Source organism: Oncorhynchus mykiss, chromosome 28 (genome assembly GCF_013265735.2).
Source record: "Oncorhynchus mykiss isolate Arlee chromosome 28, USDA_OmykA_1.1, whole genome shotgun sequence".
Classification (NCBI taxonomy): Eukaryota; Metazoa; Chordata; class Actinopteri; order Salmoniformes; family Salmonidae; genus Oncorhynchus; species Oncorhynchus mykiss.
The window spans coordinates 10972584-10991047 of NC_048592.1; the positions used below are offsets into that span (position 1 = coordinate 10972584).

At 42.6% G+C, this 18464-nt stretch overlaps 2 protein-coding genes across 5 annotated transcripts; one reads left to right on the forward strand and one right to left on the reverse strand.

The window, feature by feature from the left end:
• Window positions 1–186: 186 nt before the first annotated feature.
• LOC110508524 (importin-13-like) lies at window positions 187–12828 on the reverse strand. Of its 2 annotated transcripts, none has more exons than XM_021589090.2 (5): window positions 12419–12828; window positions 2028–2141; window positions 1677–1796; window positions 1490–1532; window positions 187–1100 (listed from the first exon to the last, which is right to left on the reverse strand). In XM_021589090.2, the coding sequence occupies exons 2-5, from the start codon at window positions 2139–2141 to the stop codon at window positions 1054–1056; spliced, it is 324 nt and encodes a 107-aa protein (XP_021444765.1). In that variant the 5' UTR covers window positions 12419–12828; the 3' UTR covers window positions 187–1053. The 2 variants fall into 2 exon arrangements, with proteins under 2 accessions (XP_021444765.1, XP_036822848.1); XM_036966953.1 differs by lacking the exon at window positions 12419–12828 and adding an exon at window positions 2454–2825.
• Window positions 12829–12968: 140 nt separating this feature from the next.
• Window positions 12969–18154, forward strand: LOC110508525 (flocculation protein FLO11). Of its 3 annotated transcripts, none has more exons than XM_021589093.2 (5): window positions 12969–13331; window positions 13925–14254; window positions 15546–15734; window positions 15849–16006; window positions 16128–18154. In XM_021589093.2, exons 1-5 carry the CDS (start codon window positions 13265–13267, stop codon window positions 16194–16196), a joined length of 813 nt encoding a protein of 270 aa, XP_021444768.1. In that variant the 5' UTR covers window positions 12969–13264; the 3' UTR covers window positions 16197–18154. The 3 variants fall into 3 exon arrangements, with proteins under 3 accessions (XP_021444768.1, XP_021444766.1, XP_021444767.1); XM_021589091.2 differs by having other exon boundaries at window positions 12973–13331; window positions 15420–15734; XM_021589092.2 differs by having other exon boundaries at window positions 12976–13331; window positions 15420–15734; window positions 16146–18154.
• Window positions 18155–18464: the final 310 nt, after the last annotated feature.

Consider the following 18464-nt stretch of genomic DNA (forward strand, 5'->3'; position numbering starts at 1 on the left):
AATGCCCTGATGCATTTAGCGCTCAAATCTCTGACAACTTAACCGTGAGGTGGACAATTTATTGTTTTAGGAAAGTAAAAACCAAGAAAACAATAGGTTATAAACTTTTGAATAGGCTGCACATCGAAACACATTATTATAATCAAAAAAAAATTGGCTCTCGTATCCAAACCAGCAGGGGTCTGTTTGGGTCTGGTTTTCCTTTTTGGAACAGGTCTCCGTTATAAGAGTGATAATTTATGCATATCGGGTCGGGTGGGAAAGCCATGGATCCATTTCGGAAAAGGTCCAACTTTTTGGACCCGTGAAGACCTCTAGTGGAACATAAAGGAACATTCCTGTCCTATAGCAGAAGTTAAGTCAAAATAGGGGCGACATTGGCCACTGGTGGGCGCCTTTAGCACAATGTCCGAAGGCCCATCTACTCAACCAATTAGATGAGGGAGTGTGATGCCGGTTTACTGTTTGTGCGAAACTACCAATCAGATGAGGGAGTGTATGGCGACCAGCTTGCAGGGGCAGATGAGACTCATACATTTATTTTATCTATTGATCCATCAATGATTTGGTTAATTATTAGATATAGTTAAACCAACTGTTATAAATGCAAAGTGTTAATTGGATGTCTTATTCAAACTCCGCTTGCAAACTTGTCATGATTTTTGCCTTTACAAGTTGCTTTTGTTTACATTACGAAAATAGTCAATGTAACTAGTTAGCTAGAGTTGTGCTAGCTCGTAGCTTATTGACTTCACAAATCTTTGTAAAATAACCAGTGGTGTCTAGTGGAGGCCATATGCAACCCAAATCAACTTTATTACTTGTTATTTCAACTCACAGATAGCATGAACACATCAACCATCAAGAATTGAACCTCATTGCTTGAATGCTCACATTGGACGTGACACAACGTGAGCGCAACATGGTCAGTGAAGCAGCTTTCATTGATTTCAGAGGAAGCATTTCCTCAATGGCTGATGGCAATGCCTTCCGCCCGATGGCTATAGCGTAGCAGGGCCGTTAGGTACTTCATTGTTCAGACCGAACAGCACCTCAGAGAAGTGCTCTGTCAGACAGAGGGGAGACTGGCCTCCAACTGCCTGGTGATGATACACACAAAGGGAGAGAAAGAGGTAAACATACAAGAATCTCAAGGGTGAGAACTGACTGCGCTACAGACAGCTATTTCGGTCCGCTAACACAGGACTAGTGAATTATTATGACAATTTTTTTCATACTTAACATTGTATATAATGTTAATATAATGTCTTTGAATGAAGATGCCGATAAATCGGTCCATTTTCAATGTTTTTTGCAGCTCATTCCAATCGCTAGCTGCAGCGAACTGAAAAGACGAGTGACCCAGGGATTTGTGTGCTGTGGGGACCTTTAACAGAATGTGACTGGCAGAACGGGTGTTGTATGTGCAGTATGACAGCTGCAGTAGGTTTTGTAACATTCTCATGCCCATAGTGTCTAAAGTACTTACTTTCACCACTTCTGAGTCTGAGCCACTGTAAGACCAACACCACCTGACAGAGCACAGACAAAGTCAACAAGATGACAATAGTTCTGGGTAGTGAGAGAGGTTCCGAGACAGAGAATGGGAGAAAGTGGGAGAGTGTAAGATAGAGGGTAAAAGAAAGTGAGGAAGACTGAGTTGGGAGGAGACTCACAGGGTTGGGGTCTGGCCTGGGCTGGGGTGGTGCCCTCTGACCCCTGATGTCCAGCATAGTGAACAGACTGGACAGCATGCCCAGCATGTGGATGATACATAGCTTAGTAGTGGGGCTGGGCTACAGAAATGGCAAAGGAGAGTTGTAGATCAGGACAAAATGAATATAGAGAGACAGTGGGAGAAAAGGTTACAGTAAGAGTGGGTGGAAGGATAAAACAGGCAGGGAAGAGACACAGTATGCAACCTATTTACATTGCATTTTACTGTATTGTAAGTTTGTGTCCAACACATATTTTATGTGGTTGTATGGAAAAAGGGCACTGTATGAGCACCATTTCCTTGTTCTTACCTCCTGATGTGCCAGTGTGTCTAGTCTCTGGACGTGAGGGTTGATAAGGGAGGTCAGGCTGGTCAGAATCTCCTCTACTGGGAGGACAGAGAAGAGGAAGTGCAGGCCCCGCATCTGCACACACACACATGGACACACAAATGGTCATAAATTCCATCCCTACACAGTAAATAAACAGTCAATCACAAGCAACAGTCTAACTTTATTATTTTCAAGACAAGGAATTTATACTGATCTTGTGGATTTGTTTGACCAGTACGTCCTGTGCAGTGGCGAAATTCCCCACAAAATTTTAGATGCATGCCAGCAAAGACACTACACAACACAACACTAAACAATACTATAATTGCACTATAACGGCGACAAGCTGTGCCAACAAACTGTTAGGGCCTACATAAAGCTGTCCCAAGAGCAGAGCTTTCTTACCAGCACCATGGAGTGAATCCTTAGCCAGGTGAAGCGGTGGTATCAGCTGAGCCTTGTCTGGCAGCGAAACAGTTCATTCAGCCTTGTTTACTGCCTTTTTAAAAGACAGCTGATATGGCTGACTTGCTTAAACAAATGTGGTTTCTACTGACAATTGAGATGTACAACCTATGGCATAAGGGAATGATGAGTGGATAAGAGGCATTCTGTAATTTTGCGAAATTAAGAGGTGAAAATTGACCAAATTATTAGGGTAAGGCACATGGGCTAGTAACCGCTTACAACACAACATTCACATAGTATTACTTTCTTAGCTACAGTATACATACTGTATACAGTGCCTTGCGAAAGTATTCGGCCCCCTTGAACTTTGCAACCTTTTGCCACATTTTAGGCTTCAAACATAAAGATATAAAACTGTATTGTAACTGTAAACTGTATCATGAAGTGGAACGATATTTATTGGATATTTCAAACGTTTTTAACAAATCAAAAACTGAAAAATTGGGCGTGCAAAATGATTCAGCCCCTTTACTTTCAGTGCAGCAAACTCTCTCCAGAAGTTCAGTGAGGATCTCTGAATGATCCAATGTTGACCTAAATGACTAATGATGATAAATACAATCCACCTGTGTGTAATCAAGTCTCCGTATAAATGCACCTGCACTGTGATAGTCTCAGAGGACCGTTAAAAGCACAGAGAGCATCATGAAGAAGAAGGAACACACCATGCAGGTCCGAGATACTGTTGTGAAGAAGTTTAAAGCCGGATTTGGATACAAAAAGATTTCCCAAGCTTTAAACATCCCAAGGAGCACTGTGCAAGCGATAATATTGAAATGGAAGGAGTATCAGACCACTGCAAATGTACCAAGACCTGGCCGTCCCTCTAAACTTTCAGCTCATACAAGGAGAAGACTGATCAGAGATGCAGCCAAGAGGCCCAAGATCACTCTGGATGAACTGCAGAGATCTACAGATGAGGTGGGAGACTCTGTCCATAGGACAACAATCAGTCGTATATTGCACAAATCTGGCCTTTATGGAAGAGTGGCAAGAAGAAAGCCATTTCTTAAAGATATCCATAAAAAGTGTCGTTTAAAGTTTGCCACAAGCCACCTGGGAGGCACACCAAACATGTGGAAGAAGGTGCTCTGGTCAGATGAAACCAAAATTGAACTTTTTGGCAACAATGCAAAACGTTATGTTTGGCGTAAAAGCAACACAGCTCATCACACTGAACACACCATCCCCACTGTCAAACATGGTGGTGGTGGCAGCATCATGGTTTGGGCCTGCTTTTCTTCAGCAGGGACAGGGAAGATGGTTAAAATTGATGGGAAGATGGATGGAGCCAAATACAGGACCATTCTGGAAGAACCTGATGGAGTCTGCAAAAGACCTGAGACTGGGACGGAGATTTGTCTTCCAACAAGACAATGATCCAAAACATAAAGCAAAATCTACAATGGAATGGTTCAAAAATAAACATATCCAGGTGTTAGAATGGCCAAGTCAAAGTCCAGACCTGAATCCAATCGAGAATCTGTGGAAAGAACTGAAAACTGCTGTTCACAAATGCTCTCCATCCAACCTCACTGAGCTCGAGCTGTTTTGCAAGGAGGAATGGGAAAATATTTCAGTCTCTCGATGTGCAAAACTGATAGAGACATACCCCAAGCGACTTACAGCTGTAATCGCAGCAAAAGGTGGCGCTACAAAGTATTAACTTAAGGGGGCTGAATAATTTTGCACGCCCAATTTTTCAGTTTTTGATTTGTTAAAAAAGTTTGAAATATCCAATAAATGTCGTTCCACTTCATGATTGTGTCCCACTTGTTGTTGATTCTTCACAAAAAAATACAGTTTTATATCTTTATGTTTGAAGCCTGAAATGTGGCAAAAGGTCGCAAAGTTCAAGGGGGCCGAATACTTTCGCAAGGCACTGTATCTCCACGGCCATGTTGAAGAGCTCTGGGTTGGACAGAGCAGCGAAACAGTCCTTCAGCAACCCTCGCTCTACCCATGAAGGGGAACATCCGGTCCCACACAGCTGGACAGGCAGCACAGGGCCCGCTCCTTCACCTAGCTGGGGGTCTCCTGCCTCAGGAGAAACTGGTGCAGCAGGAGACACACAGCTGTCCATTCCCCAGCCAGGACCTCGCTCAGCTGGACACAACAAGCCGTTGGCAGCCGGCAGGAACTCCTCTGGCAGCACAGTAAGGAGCTCCAGCAGGGCCGGGCAGTGGGCGTGGGTGTTCACTTCCTCTTCCGTTCCATCTCCTCCACCTACAACCCCAGCCCCACCCTGATCCCCAGCCCCAGCCTTCTCTGGATGGAAGACCCTGACCATGTCAACCACAGCCTAGGGCCAGGCCTGAGGCATGGTGTTGAGGGCCAGGGAGGCCAGGGCCATACACAGCCTGGTCAGCACCATCTTGGACCCTGATGAAAAGTGGGAGATGTGGGTGTGGTGCTGGTCTGTGGGGAGGTCAGCCCAGTGGAGGGAGATCTTGCTGTTGAGGATGCTGACACCAAAGAACTGAATTTCGGGAAGCTGTTTTGACAATGGTGTGATAATGAGAAGATTACAGGTTTATACAGGATTATGAATGGGGATATGGAGTGCAATACAAGCAGGAAAGGGATTATACTACACAACAGGTTGTGTAGAAAGTACAGGGGAGGTTGTAGGATGGTGCTGGAGCGGACCTTGTCTGGGCTGAGCGGAGGCCAGCAGAACTGCCAGGCCTGAGGGGAGATCTGGGCCTGAGTCACCCACTGTTCTTATGCTCAATGTCTGGGTCATAGTACGGCTGGTGGAGGGCCTAGGGAAGAGGGAGACATTTTAAATTCAAATTATTTAATTTTCAATAGGGATGGAAATGTGAAAATGACAATGCCACTGATAAAGAATGTATGCAGGTGTAGCAGCCTATAATGCACACAGGATGGCCAACTGCATCAGTCTGAGTGTTGTTGCTGATGGCAACTAATCCCAATCACATGTTGGTGGTTATAATTAGCACAGTATGTTACTGATATAAGGGTTATCCCACCAAATGGGTACAATTTGGACTTTGCCATTTTTCAATTATTTTTTTAATCCAAAATATTCTAAAAATCTGAACACCCTAAGTAATGAAGGACATATTTAACTTCCAAGAAATCATATTTTCTCAGGCATCAAAGCCCTATTATTATCGACAAGTTTTCTTCTTATGTGGACACCATTTGTCTTCAACCCCATTATGGACACTATGTAAGTTGTCTGAATATGATTATAAATTATACTTGTAATAAAATAAACATTTCCCTATTAATCATATGTCCCGGAAATGAATTAAAGAATTGCAAATATAAAATATATATAAAATCACACACTTGCTATACTAAAGCCTGAAATGGATACTTTGTGTGTCAGTGGCCTTATACATTTTTTGCAAAAGTATGGTTTCACTTCAGAATTTGAACAAAATCTATATTCTCATGATTGCTCTAAACATTTCAGACAGCTCAACAAACATCAAATTCATATTTAATTTCCTTTACAACATTTTATCACAAAATTGGCATGTACAGTGCCTTGCGAAAGTATTCGGCCCCCTTGAACTTTGCGACCTTTTGCCACATTTCAGGCTTCAAACATAAAGATATAAAACTGTATTTTTTTGTGAAGAATCAACAACAAGTGGGACACAATCATGAAGTGGAACGACATTTATTGGATATTTCAAACTTTTTTAACAAATCAAAAACTGAAAAATTGGGCGTGCAAAATTATTCAGCCCCCTTAAGTTAATACTTTGTAGCGCCACCTTTTGCTGCGATTACAGCTGTAAGTCGCTTGGGGTATGTCTCTATCAGTTTTGCACATCGAGAGACTGAAATTCTTTCCCATTCCTCCTTGCAAAACAGCTCGAGCTCAGTGAGGTTGGATGGAGAGCATTTGTGAACAGCAGTTTTCAGTTCTTTCCACAGATTCTCGATTGGATTCAGGTCTGGACTTTGACTTGGCCATTCTAACACCTGGATATGTTTATTTTTGAACCATTCCATTGTATATTTTGCTTTATGTTTTGCATCATTGTCTCGTTGGAAGACAAATCTCAGGTCTTTTGCAGACTCCATCAGGTTTTCTTCCAGAATGGTCCTGTATTTGGCTCCATCCATCTTCCCATCAATTATAACCATCTTCCCTGTCCTTGCTGAAGAAAAGCAGGCCCAAACCATGATGCTGCCACCACCATGTTTGACAGTGGGGATGGTGTGTTCAGCTGTGTTGCTTTTACGCCAAACATAACATTTTGCATTGTTGCCAAAAAGTTAAATTTTGGTTTCATCTGACCAGAGCACCTTCTTCCACATGTTTGGTGTGTCTCCCAGGTGGCTTGTGGCAAACTTTAAACTACACTTTTTATGGATATCTTTAAGAAATGGCTTTCTTCTTGCCACTCTTCCATAAAGGCCAGATTTGTGCAATATACGACTGATTGTTGTCCCATGGACAGAGTCTCCCACCTCATCTGTAGATCTCTGCAGTTCATCCAGAGTGATCATGGGCCTCTTGGCTGCATCTCTGATCAGTCTTCTCCTTGTTTGAGCTGAAAGTTTAGAGGGACGGCCAGGTCTTGGTAGATTTGCAGTGGTCTGATACTCCTTCCATTTCAATATTATCGCTTGCACAGTGCTCCTTGGGATGTTTAAAGCTTGGGAAATCTTTTTGTATCCAAATCCGGCTTTAAACTTCTTCACAACAGTATCTCGGACCTGCCTGGTGTGTTCCTTGTTCTTCATGATGCTCTCTGCGCTTTTAACGGACCTCTGAGACTATCACAGTGCAGGTGCATTTATACGGAGACTTGATTACACACAGGTGGATTGTATTTATCATCATTAGTCATTTAGGTCATCATTGGATCATTCAGAGATCCTCACTGAACTTCTGGAGAGAGTTTGCTGCACTGAAAGTAAAGGGGCTGAATAATTTTGCACGCCCAATTTTTCAGTTTTTGATTTGTTAAAAAAGTTTGAAATATCCAATAAATGTCGTTCCACTTCATGATTGTGTCCCACTTGTTGTTGATTCTTCACAAAAAAATACAGTTTTATATCGTTATGTTTGAAGCCTGAAATGTGGCAAAAGGTCGCAAAGTTCAAGGGGGCCGAATACTTTCGCAAGGCACTGTAACAGTTTTGAGACTAGGGTAACAGAGTTTCAAATATGGCTTCCATATAAATTGCTTTTGTTTACTCTCAAATTCACTCCAAGATTTACCATAAACATTGTATTTCATAGATATAACTATGAAAATGAGGAAAATAGGTATCTATTTGAATTAAACTGAGTTTAACTAACCCAACTGCAGTAAAAAAAAAATGAAAACATATCAGAGAATAACATTGAATAGGTCATCAGAACAAGTCATCCCCAATCTATTTTACAATAGTTATATTTGGTTTGTTTTTAGGCCCATCCTTCATCTCCACACAACCCTTCCCATCTACCTGTCACGGCCGTTGTTGGTGGAAGAAGGTGAGGACCAAGGTAAAGCGTGGTATGTGTCCATATTTATTAGAATGAACACGGAAATAACCAAAATAACAAAGAGAAACGAAGGGCCGTGAATATCACGGTTCCTATTTAATTTCCATTTGCCCATGGCCCGCTTGATTATTTGGAACCAAACGGGATATTCAGCCTCGTTTGATATCTGGTACTGACCTCGAATCAAGTAAGCCGGTGGGTGGGGTCACAAATGGCCGTACTCAATGATTGGTCTCACACAATGATGTCACAGTGTCGCCTATGTTGTTAATACTCATGCAGGAGTCACTGACGCTATTTTTATAAGAGAAGGTCAATCTGACCACCAACGGTTCAGCTACACAAAAGGTCAACTCTGTGCTTTTGTGTGTGCGGACATGGAGACACTCCGCGGAAACATGGAGCATGTCTCTCAGGTAGGTAGATACTTTGAGTGTGTGTGTGTGTGCCTCCTTGCTTCATGCCGTTCATCCTGAAAGTCTGGCCCACACCCCTTTCAAGATCTTTACGTGGCGGGATGTCACAGACTGTGGGGGTGGAATGGTTTCAAGGACATCAATAAACAGCTACCAGTGGATGTCATCACGAGCAGGCCAGAAGAATCTGTTTGATCCAACGCAATCCATCCACTTTACCTGGACATGCGTTTCATCTGTGTTCAGGATGATGCCTGGACATTATAGTAGGTCTTCATCGTACCTCCCTAGCACCCCTTCACCACTTCCCACTGGATTTCCTTCACTGGCTGTAGTTGTGGCTTTCATTCACTGGCTGGCTGTGGCCCAGCAGTTGGCACCTTGCTGAAACTGAAATGCTGTGTGTTGAATGACTTGCAGTCGAGTAGCTTCTGTGTTGAGCACATGCAGCTGACATCACGATACCGTATATCAGATGGAATATCCACATAAATCACATAAAGATTTCCATGGCAATTTACTTTAGACTGAGATGTGAAGATCTAAGCAGGAATGTTGATTAACAAGAATAGAATGCTCTCCAGTGTCGTCACTCTAATAGGCTTATACACTGGAATACTGTGTATAAGCCAATTGACTGTAATGGACAACATTACAGTCAACATATGCATTTGGTTAGATGAATGAAGTAAAAAATGTCTAATTTCAATAATTGGATAACTTGACAAACAAAGTGAGTTAACTTGGCAAATAGCACTGCTGGATGATTTAAAAAGTAACAGTCAATCGATCAATAATATAATAATACTCAAACATTTTTGCTGTTATCTTTCATTTACAATATGTAGAATCTATGAGCATAGAAAGGTTCAGAAGTTTTTTGAAACATCACAGCAAATAAATATAGCAAATAGAAATCAAAACTGGATGGTGTTCAGAGGTAGTGTCACGTTCTGACTTTAGTTCTTTTGTTATGTCTTTGTTTTGGTATGGTCAGGGCGTGAGTTGGGTGGGTTGTCTATGTTAGCTTTTCTATGATTGGCTATTTCTGTTTTTGGCCTGGTATGGTTCTCAATCAGAGGCAGCTGTCAATCGTTGTCCCTGATTGAGAAGCATATTTAGGTAGCCTGTTTTCTATTGTGTTTCGTGGGTGATTGTTTTCTGTTGTGTGTCTGCACCAGCCAGAACGGTTTTAGGTCGGTTCTCTTTGTTATTTTGGTTATTTCCGTGTTCATTCTAATAAATATGGACACATACCACGCTTTACCTTGGTCCTCACCTTCTTCCACCAACAACGGCCGTGACAGGTAGATGGGAGGGGTTGTGTGGAGATGAAGGATGGGCCTAAAAACAAACCAAATATAACTATTGTAAAATAGATTGTGTCTGTAAAATGTATATAGTATGTATAAGCTGGAAGTAGAAGCCTAAGTGTTGTTGTTTTAGTTTACTCCAATTAGGGGAGGGATGGTAGGGTTAGAGGAAAATAATGAAGGAAAATAATTGAAATATACAGAGTATTCAGACCCCTTGACTTTTTACACATTTTGTTACGTTACAGCCTTATTCTAAAATTGATTAAATCGTTTTTTTCCCTCATCAATCTACACACAATACCCCATAATGACAAATCAAAAACTGTTTTTTAGACATTTTTGTAAATGTATTAAAAATAAAAAACTGAAATCACATTTACATACACTCGCAATAACATCTGCTAACCATGTGTATGTGACCAATAACATCTGATTTGATTTGTCTTCAAACCCTTTACTCAGTACTTTGTTGAAGCACCTTTGGCAGCCATTACAGCATAGAGTCTTCTTGGGACACTACAAGCTTGGCACACCTGTATTTGGGGAGTTTTTCCCATTCTTCTCTGCAGATCCTCTCAAGCTCTGTCAGGTTAGATGGGGAGCGTCGATGCACAGCTATTTTTAGGTCTCCCCAGAGATGTTCGATCGGGTTCAAGTCCGGGCTTTGGCTGGGCCACTCAAGGACATTCAGAGATGCTGCCACCACAATGCTTCACCGCAGGGATGGTGCCAGGTGTCCTCCAGATGTGACACTTGGCATTCAGGCCAAAGAGTTCAATCTTGGTTTTATCAGACCAGAGAATCTTGTTTCTCGTGGTCTGAGTCTTTAGTTGCCTTTTGGCAAACTCCAAGCGGGTTGTCATGTGCCTTTTAGTGAGGAGTGGCTTCCATCTGGCCACTCTACCATAAAGGCCTTGATTGGTGGAGTGCTGCAGAGATGGTTGTCCTTCTGGAAGGTTCTCCCATCTCCACAGAGGAACATTGAAGCGTGACCATCAGGTTCTTGGTCACCTCCCTGACAAAGGCCCTTCTCCCCTGATTGCTCAGTTTGGCTGGGCGGCCAGCTCTAGGAAGAGTCTTGGTGGTTCCAAACTTCTTCCCTTTAAAAATGATGTAGGCCACTGTGTTTTGGGGGACCTTCAATGCTGCAGAATTTTTTTGGGTACCTTTCCCTAGATCTGTGCCTCGACACAATCCTGTCTCGGAGGTCTACGGACAATTCCTTCGACCTCATAGCTTTGTTTTTGCTCTGACATGCACTGTCAGCTGTGGGACCTTATATAGACAGGTGTGTGCCTTTCCAAATCATGTCCAATCAATTGAATTTACCACTGCTGGGCTCCAATCAAGTTGTAAAAACATCTCAAGGATGATCAATGGAAACAGGATAAACCAGATCTCAATTTCGAGTCTCATAGCAAAGGGTCTGAATACTTATGCAAATAATGTATTTTTGTTTTTATTTAACACATTTGCAAAAATGTCTAAACCTGTTTTCACTTTGTCAGTATGGGGTAATGTGTGTGTAGATTGAGGACTTAAAAAAATATATATATCCCATTTTAGAATAAGGCTGTAACGTAGCAAAATGTGGCTCAATATGTCCACTGCTCCTCATGTGGTGAAGAAAAGGAGACCACATGGCATGCGTACAATGAAATAATTTGCATATATTTTTGCAATTAAAAAAAATATAGTTTTGATAAGTAACAGTTTTTCAATCTTTATTTCATGTAACAGAGATGAGTGGTTGAGCTTGACGACCCCAATCTAACAATACAAATAGATCAAATATAGATATCAAAGAATGTGATAACTTACCTGTCTTTGCACCATGTTGTTCAGAAGAGTTGTAATGATATCATTTCCAGTTGATCATGTCACATAACGATAAGTTCACTATTTTGGTTGGTTGGCGTAACGGGGTTGAGGGTAGACTGAGGTATGCAACTCAATAGTGTGCTTTTAATCAATAATCATGAATTTATTTGGAAAGAATATATTCTCAGCAAAAGAGCACAATATATACATATGTTTACATCAATGGAAAAATGTATGGATTATTTGAACATTTTATTAGTCATATCCGAAGTACAAATTAAGTGTAGGCCATGGAGGACATGACAAAACGCCTGGTGTCAGTTGAAGACAAGATATTTTCTCATATTAAAAATACAATGAATGTAACATTTCTTACACTTCATTACATGGGACATTTCAATTTATATAAAAAATGCTTTTAAAATGAGATTTTGGTGACCCAATATGTAAAATACACTTAAAGGTCAGAGGGACTCAAATCATACTGGTTTCAGGGAATGACCCACAATATTACAACAGCCTCCTTCCTTCTATACCCCATTGAACTAGTTTACTGCATACAAACTGCCCATTGCCTGTGAAATGTTATTCAAACAGGCTATTCCATTGCAATTAGTCTCTGCATTTTTCAACTGTAAACCAATACTTGTGTAATTAGGCTATTTGGTAAATAATATCATTGTCACATAGCATATAACCACAATGTTGCTGAGATATTTAGAAAGCCTGGGAGAGACACAAATATTTGTTCTACAGCTGCACAGACTGAGATGAACAAGTTGCTTTCAGACTGAATGAGAGCTGTGTTTTGGTACTGCATCAAACCACGTCTCTGTTGCGCACCGTATGAGTTTGACAACTTACCCCCTCAACGTTCTCCACGGTTAATTCTTATGACACCGGGTTGGGGCTCTACTGTTGGCTATAGGAGCAAATCCGCTCATGTCCACGCTTATGTTGTTGCGCCTGCCGCCCACATTTCGTGGGCTTTAAAAAGTCTCCCTCTATCAGTCAATGCTGTTGATGACACAGAGGTGGCCCCTGCCAATAAGCTAGCCTAGTCAAGGTCAAAAGTGAGTTGTCGGGAAAAGGTTTTCAGCGTTCATTGTCCTGTGCGATACCATTCCACTAACTCCGCTCCAGGTATTACCACAAGCCCATCAACCCCAACTAAAGTGCCACCAACCTCCTGTGTCAGGTCTATATAATTTTCTTACAATCATTTAAACATAGTGAATCTTTACCACAGATCTATAACTCTGCCTGTGTAGGGCCTATCAGTATTTCTGATTAAGGAATGCCCAGAAATGAGTGTTTTACCCAGTGCGCACGGAGCGGAGGGCACGCGGTGCAGCAGTGACAGCTGGGGGGTGGCACGCCCCCTCAACGTGAAGGGGGGGGGGGGGGGCACGGGCATGGCGGTGAGACGGTGACACATTCAGAACACACTGTGGGCTTTGAGTTCCATCGACAGACGTCGTCCTGGCGGAGCTGGGCAAAACATTTGAAACTGACATTGCGCGACGCGCTTCACATATCAACCCCACCCCTTCTCTCCAATGCCAGACCCCTGTATGTATTTTTAGCAGTGATGTTCACTGTCAACTAATCTAACGGAAAGAACAGAAAAGAACACGCTCCAGCAAACAAGAAGATAACTGGCGTTATTGCCGTTGAGCGTTTAGTCATCCACGGAAAGCAGCAAGTGAAATGAATATTGAAAATAATCTACTGCTTTGTGCCTTGGTGATCTTTACCCGTTCATCGGAGACAAAGGGTAGGCCTAGGTGTCAACGGTGTGTGTGATGTGTTTTGAGTAGACAGCCCGCTGAGCAAAGCGATATTTTGTGCTCCACATTCAGTCTACCTTGTCATCGCAGTATGTTCTGATGACAGTAGGACAATCTGTATAATGTAGGTTACATTTAGATGTAGCCTAATGTTACCTATTTTATTTGGCAGTGTTTATTGATTGGTTATACACTAGGACTGCGTGTCAGTACGGGTTATTATCAGTTTATTATAGTGAAGGAAGTTTCTATTGACACGAATGGGCCAGTAGGAATACTCTTAGAATTTCTCAAACATATAATCAAGCATTATGTGTAGAACACCATGTCTGACCAGAGATCACTCATCCCAAATTGTGTTGTTGACACTAATCACAGAACAACATTCACTTCTGTTCAACAGCTGCATGTGTCACACAGTTACCCTGGAAACACATGCTGTAGGCCTAATGATATGACTTTCCTACTTATTTCCCAGTCATGTTTTTGTAATGTCTATTAGCTACTTCATCTATTCACAACAAAATGAAACACCAGAACATTCTATTTCTACAGTGACCTCATCATTCTTTTCTTGCAGGTCAAAGCACTTCTTTGCCCCCTGTTGTCACCCCGGGCGCCTTCCAGCATGAGGGTGTGTCCACTGCATCGCCAGTCCTCCCATTGGTCAATGAAGATGAGGAGGAGCCAGAGCCAAGTCCTGCCAACCAGACCTCTCCAGACCAAGCGAATGGAGCCCCAATCGAACCAGCTTTTATTGACGGCGACAGGCTGCTTCAGTCAGAGTCTGTTACAGATGCTGGTGACTGGGATTACATGGCTCTGACCAATCAGATGACCACGTCTCTGCCTGCACCTGCACACACAGTCAACACCGTTACCGCCACCCAAGACAACGCCACTCTCACAGGTACAGTAACCCAAAGGATATTTGACTTCTATCAGAGACATTTAAGCCTGCCTATATTCCCCATGGTTACCCAGAGGTAGCTGGTACCAGTGGACTGTGTACAGTCTGAAAATAGAGAGCCGCATTCTGCAAAAGCTGCTTGTTTGCAAACACAGAAGCTTGCCTCAGGCTCCAACCCACCGCCAGGCAGCATACCAGGGGTACAGAAAGTTGAGGGGTGTAGAGTGGGATGTGGCAACGTGATGTAGGAACTATCGTTTTACTGGACGGACAAATATAACTCTCTCTGTCGATGCTGAGCGTGTCTTCTGTGTCTGACACCTCTTCTGCCTGACACTGAAAAAACACACAATGTTACATAACAGCATCCAGATTTCAGTCTCGCTCTCTCCCACTCTCTCTCTCGTGCTCACATACTTGCGTTCTTTGTCAAATTCCTCTCCTTTTGATTTCAAATAATAAGCCGAGCCTCATTTAGGAGAATCAGGAATGATGGTACATGAAAAAAGGCTTGGCATTGCAGAACCTTTCTCTGTATCTTACTTAAAGATCCTGTATGTGTATACTATGTAATACAGTTATTATACATAGTGTACAAAACATTAAGAACAGCTTCCTAATATTGGGTTCCGACCCACCTGCTTTTGCCATCAAAACAGCTTCAATTCGTAGAGGCATGTACTCTACAAGATGTCGAAAGCGTTCCACAGGGATGCCCTTGGCCCTTGTTGACTCCAATGCTTCACACAGTTTTGTCAAGTTGGCTATATGTCCTTTTGGTGGTAGACCCTTCTTGATACACACCGGAAACTGTTGAGCGTGAAAAACCCAGCAACGTTGCAGTTCTTGACACAAACCGGTGCGCCTGGCACCTACTACCTTTTCCCGTTCAAAGGTACTTAAATCTTTTGTCTTGCCCATTCAAACTCTAAATGGCACACATACACAATCCATATCACAATTGTCTCAAGGCTTGTAAATCCTCCTTAACCTGTCTCCTCCCCTTCATCTACACTGATTGACGTGGATGTGACATCAATAAGTGATTTTAGCTTTCACCTGTATTTACCTGGTCAGTCTATGTCTTGCAAAGAGCAGGTGTTCTTAATGTTTAGCACACTCAATGTATCTGTTGTAATTCTATTTCTCTGGGACTTTCTCTCAGACAGCTCCTCCTCCTCGTCCCCTGTAAAGAACACCTCCCCTGCAGGACTGCCCTCTACCCTAGGGGACACAACATACCCTGTCCCTGCTGGAGGCCACCTCACCACCTCTACTCCTCCTGTTTTAGATACCACCCCACCTCCATCCCATGTTTTAACACCGATCCAGTCCTCTGTCCAACCCAGCACCCCAGCACTGACCCCTGCTCCAACCCAAACCCTCACCACGGAGCACACCAAGACCTCCGCCCCAGTACATGTCCCTGCCGGCCCGCCTCACCAGGAGGTTCCATCAGAGCTCACCGTTGGAGATGAGGGTAAGGGGATAATTGACCAATTAACCAATCAACTAATTCACTGATTATCCAGATAGAAAATGACGCATCAAATTAGCCAATGAATCAATCAAAGCATTTGACATTTTGTTTCAGACAAAGGGCCACACCTCCACTCTCCTCTGGACCCTTTGCTGGCTAGCCTAGTCTCTATCTTTATCATCACCACAGCCATCGTCTCTGTTGTCCTCTTCCTCAAATTCCGCCAACAGACCGATCACCCTGACTTCCACCGGCTGCAGGATCTACCCATGGTGAGCATCCTCTCCTGGACATGTTAGATTCAGGTCTTTTATGGCATGTCATTTGATGTGGGATATATGATTTCGATGAATTTGAAGTGATCTAGTGCTTTTCAACATTAACTCGTCCTAGTCTTGTCTTCCTGTCCAGGATGACTTGATGGAAGGCACACCACTTTCCAGATACACTTACACCTACTAATGACGGAACCCTCTCATCATCAACAGTCAACTTTACTTCTAGCCCAGCTACACAGCAGACACCCAATCGGCCACCATTTTGGATCCTGGCAAAGCTTTTGACTGGACTGGAGGCCCTCGGCCAGCGACCATGTTGTCTCACTATGATTCCCCCTGCTGAGCAGTTTCCAATTTGATTGTATTATGTTAACAATTAGAAGGCATTCAATACCCAATCAGGGGTTGCAGTATTAGGACATCAGAGGTTCCGTTTCGACATTAGGCCAACACCATCATTATTCCCTTTGAAGCTTTCAGATGTTTCATCTGCACAGAGGTCTGTTTTGTTCTTTGTAATGTACCCCCCCCCCCCCCCCCCCTCCTTATACAGGTCATACACAGCACAGACCACTTTATTGTGTTATAGAAACAGTCACAGTGCCCTCTAGGGGATATGAGTGGAAGTCGAGTCCCCAAATGAGTTGGTAATGTATGAAGAAAACACAATGCCACATTTGATGATGTTGCCAAGGACCATGATAGAGGGAAAATAGACAGGGAGTGAAAGATGCTTACTGTAGAGGGACCTTAGGTGATTTAAATGTTCACCAGTCTCCATGTTATGGGACTATTCTAATCCATGAACTGGCCAAAAAATTTTTTTACATTTATCTTGGCAAGTCAGTTAAGAACAAATTCTTATTTACAATGACGGCCTAGGGTTAACTGCCTTGTTCAGGGGCAGACCGACAGATTTTTACCTTGTCAGAAAAGGGATTAGCTCTAGCAAACTTTCAGTTACTGGCCCACGCTCTAACCACTAGGCTACCTGCCGCCCCATGAGTGAAGTATTCTTTCAAACCAGAATGCCTAGTGGGTTGTCTTATCAAGGGCTTGAGTTTCTTGAAAAACACCCATAATTGGTCTTACTTGCATGAGAACTGGTAAAGATTCTGTAATTTTTAACCCCAAAAAGGCAGGGTAGCCTAGTGGTTAGAGAATTGGACTAGTAACCGAAAGGTTGCAAGCTCGAATCCCCGAGCAAACAAGGTAAAAATATGTCGTTCTGCCCCTGAACAGGCAGTTAACCCACTGTTCCTAGGCTGTCATTGAAAATAAGAATTTGTTCTTAACTGACTTGCTGAGTTAAATAAAGGCTAAATAAAAAACATTTAACCAACGTACAGAGAGAAGTTCATTTTTTAGGGGGTAGTGACAGAAAGGGGGTCCCCTCCAATAAGGGTGACTTGATTAAAAACCATATCTAGGCCTCCTGAGTAGGGCAGCGGTTTAATGCACTGCATCACAGTGCTAGAGGCATCACTACAGACCTGGGGTTGATCCCAGGCTGGATCACAACCAGATGTAATCAGGAGTCCCATAGGGCGGTGCACAATTGGCCCAGCGTTGTCTGGGTTGGGGGAGGGTTTGGCCAGGGGGGGCTTTACTTGGCTCCTTGTAGCAGGCTGGTCACCTGCCGGTAGACTTCGTCATCAGTTGAATGGTGTTTCCTCTGACACGTTGGTGTGGCTGGCTTTTGAGTTAAGCAGGCAGGGTGTTAAGAAGCACAATGGTGCTTTCATGTGAAAGTGATCGGTTAAGGAATTTTGTGAAACACAAATTATGAAAAATGTTACTATTATCAAAATGTGAATGCAAAATGTACACTTACATATTTTACTATTCAGTTGATAGTTATGTCTCACCAAATTATCCTTTAGATTTGTACATTGGAAATACCTAAATGCAGAAACAGAGCAATGTATGTCTAAGAACTGAGGTTTTAAATTACATCTAGATTGAAAATGACGTGATTTGTCTTGCACTGCAACAAATCATATTTAGTGTTTAAGTGTTTAACTTGTGATTTACCTGTAAGTGCCTAAAGTGATACAGGATGATATACAGTTGCAGAGTTAACTGTAAGAAATATGTTTTAAGGACTTGTTCCTTTTGTTTGATAATACAACTGAAACCCTTTTAGCTGTGTGCTTTCGACTCTTCAGCAGATGAGGATTCACAAGTTCAGAGAGTTATTGTATTGTTACTTAGTACAGTCCCCAGCCTTAATCCAAACCTATTCAACAAATCAGGGACATAAATTGCCTAATGGCTAAGGTAATAAAAGGGTGTTTCTTGTGTCTGCATGTAGACTTAGAGGTGGTGTGTGAACTTTGGACAACTATGCAACTCAGAACAATGAGGACAAACACATCCCTCACACACATTATTAACCTCTTGGCAACCTTTTTCCTAATACACCTACACACATCTCCCACACGCCCATAGA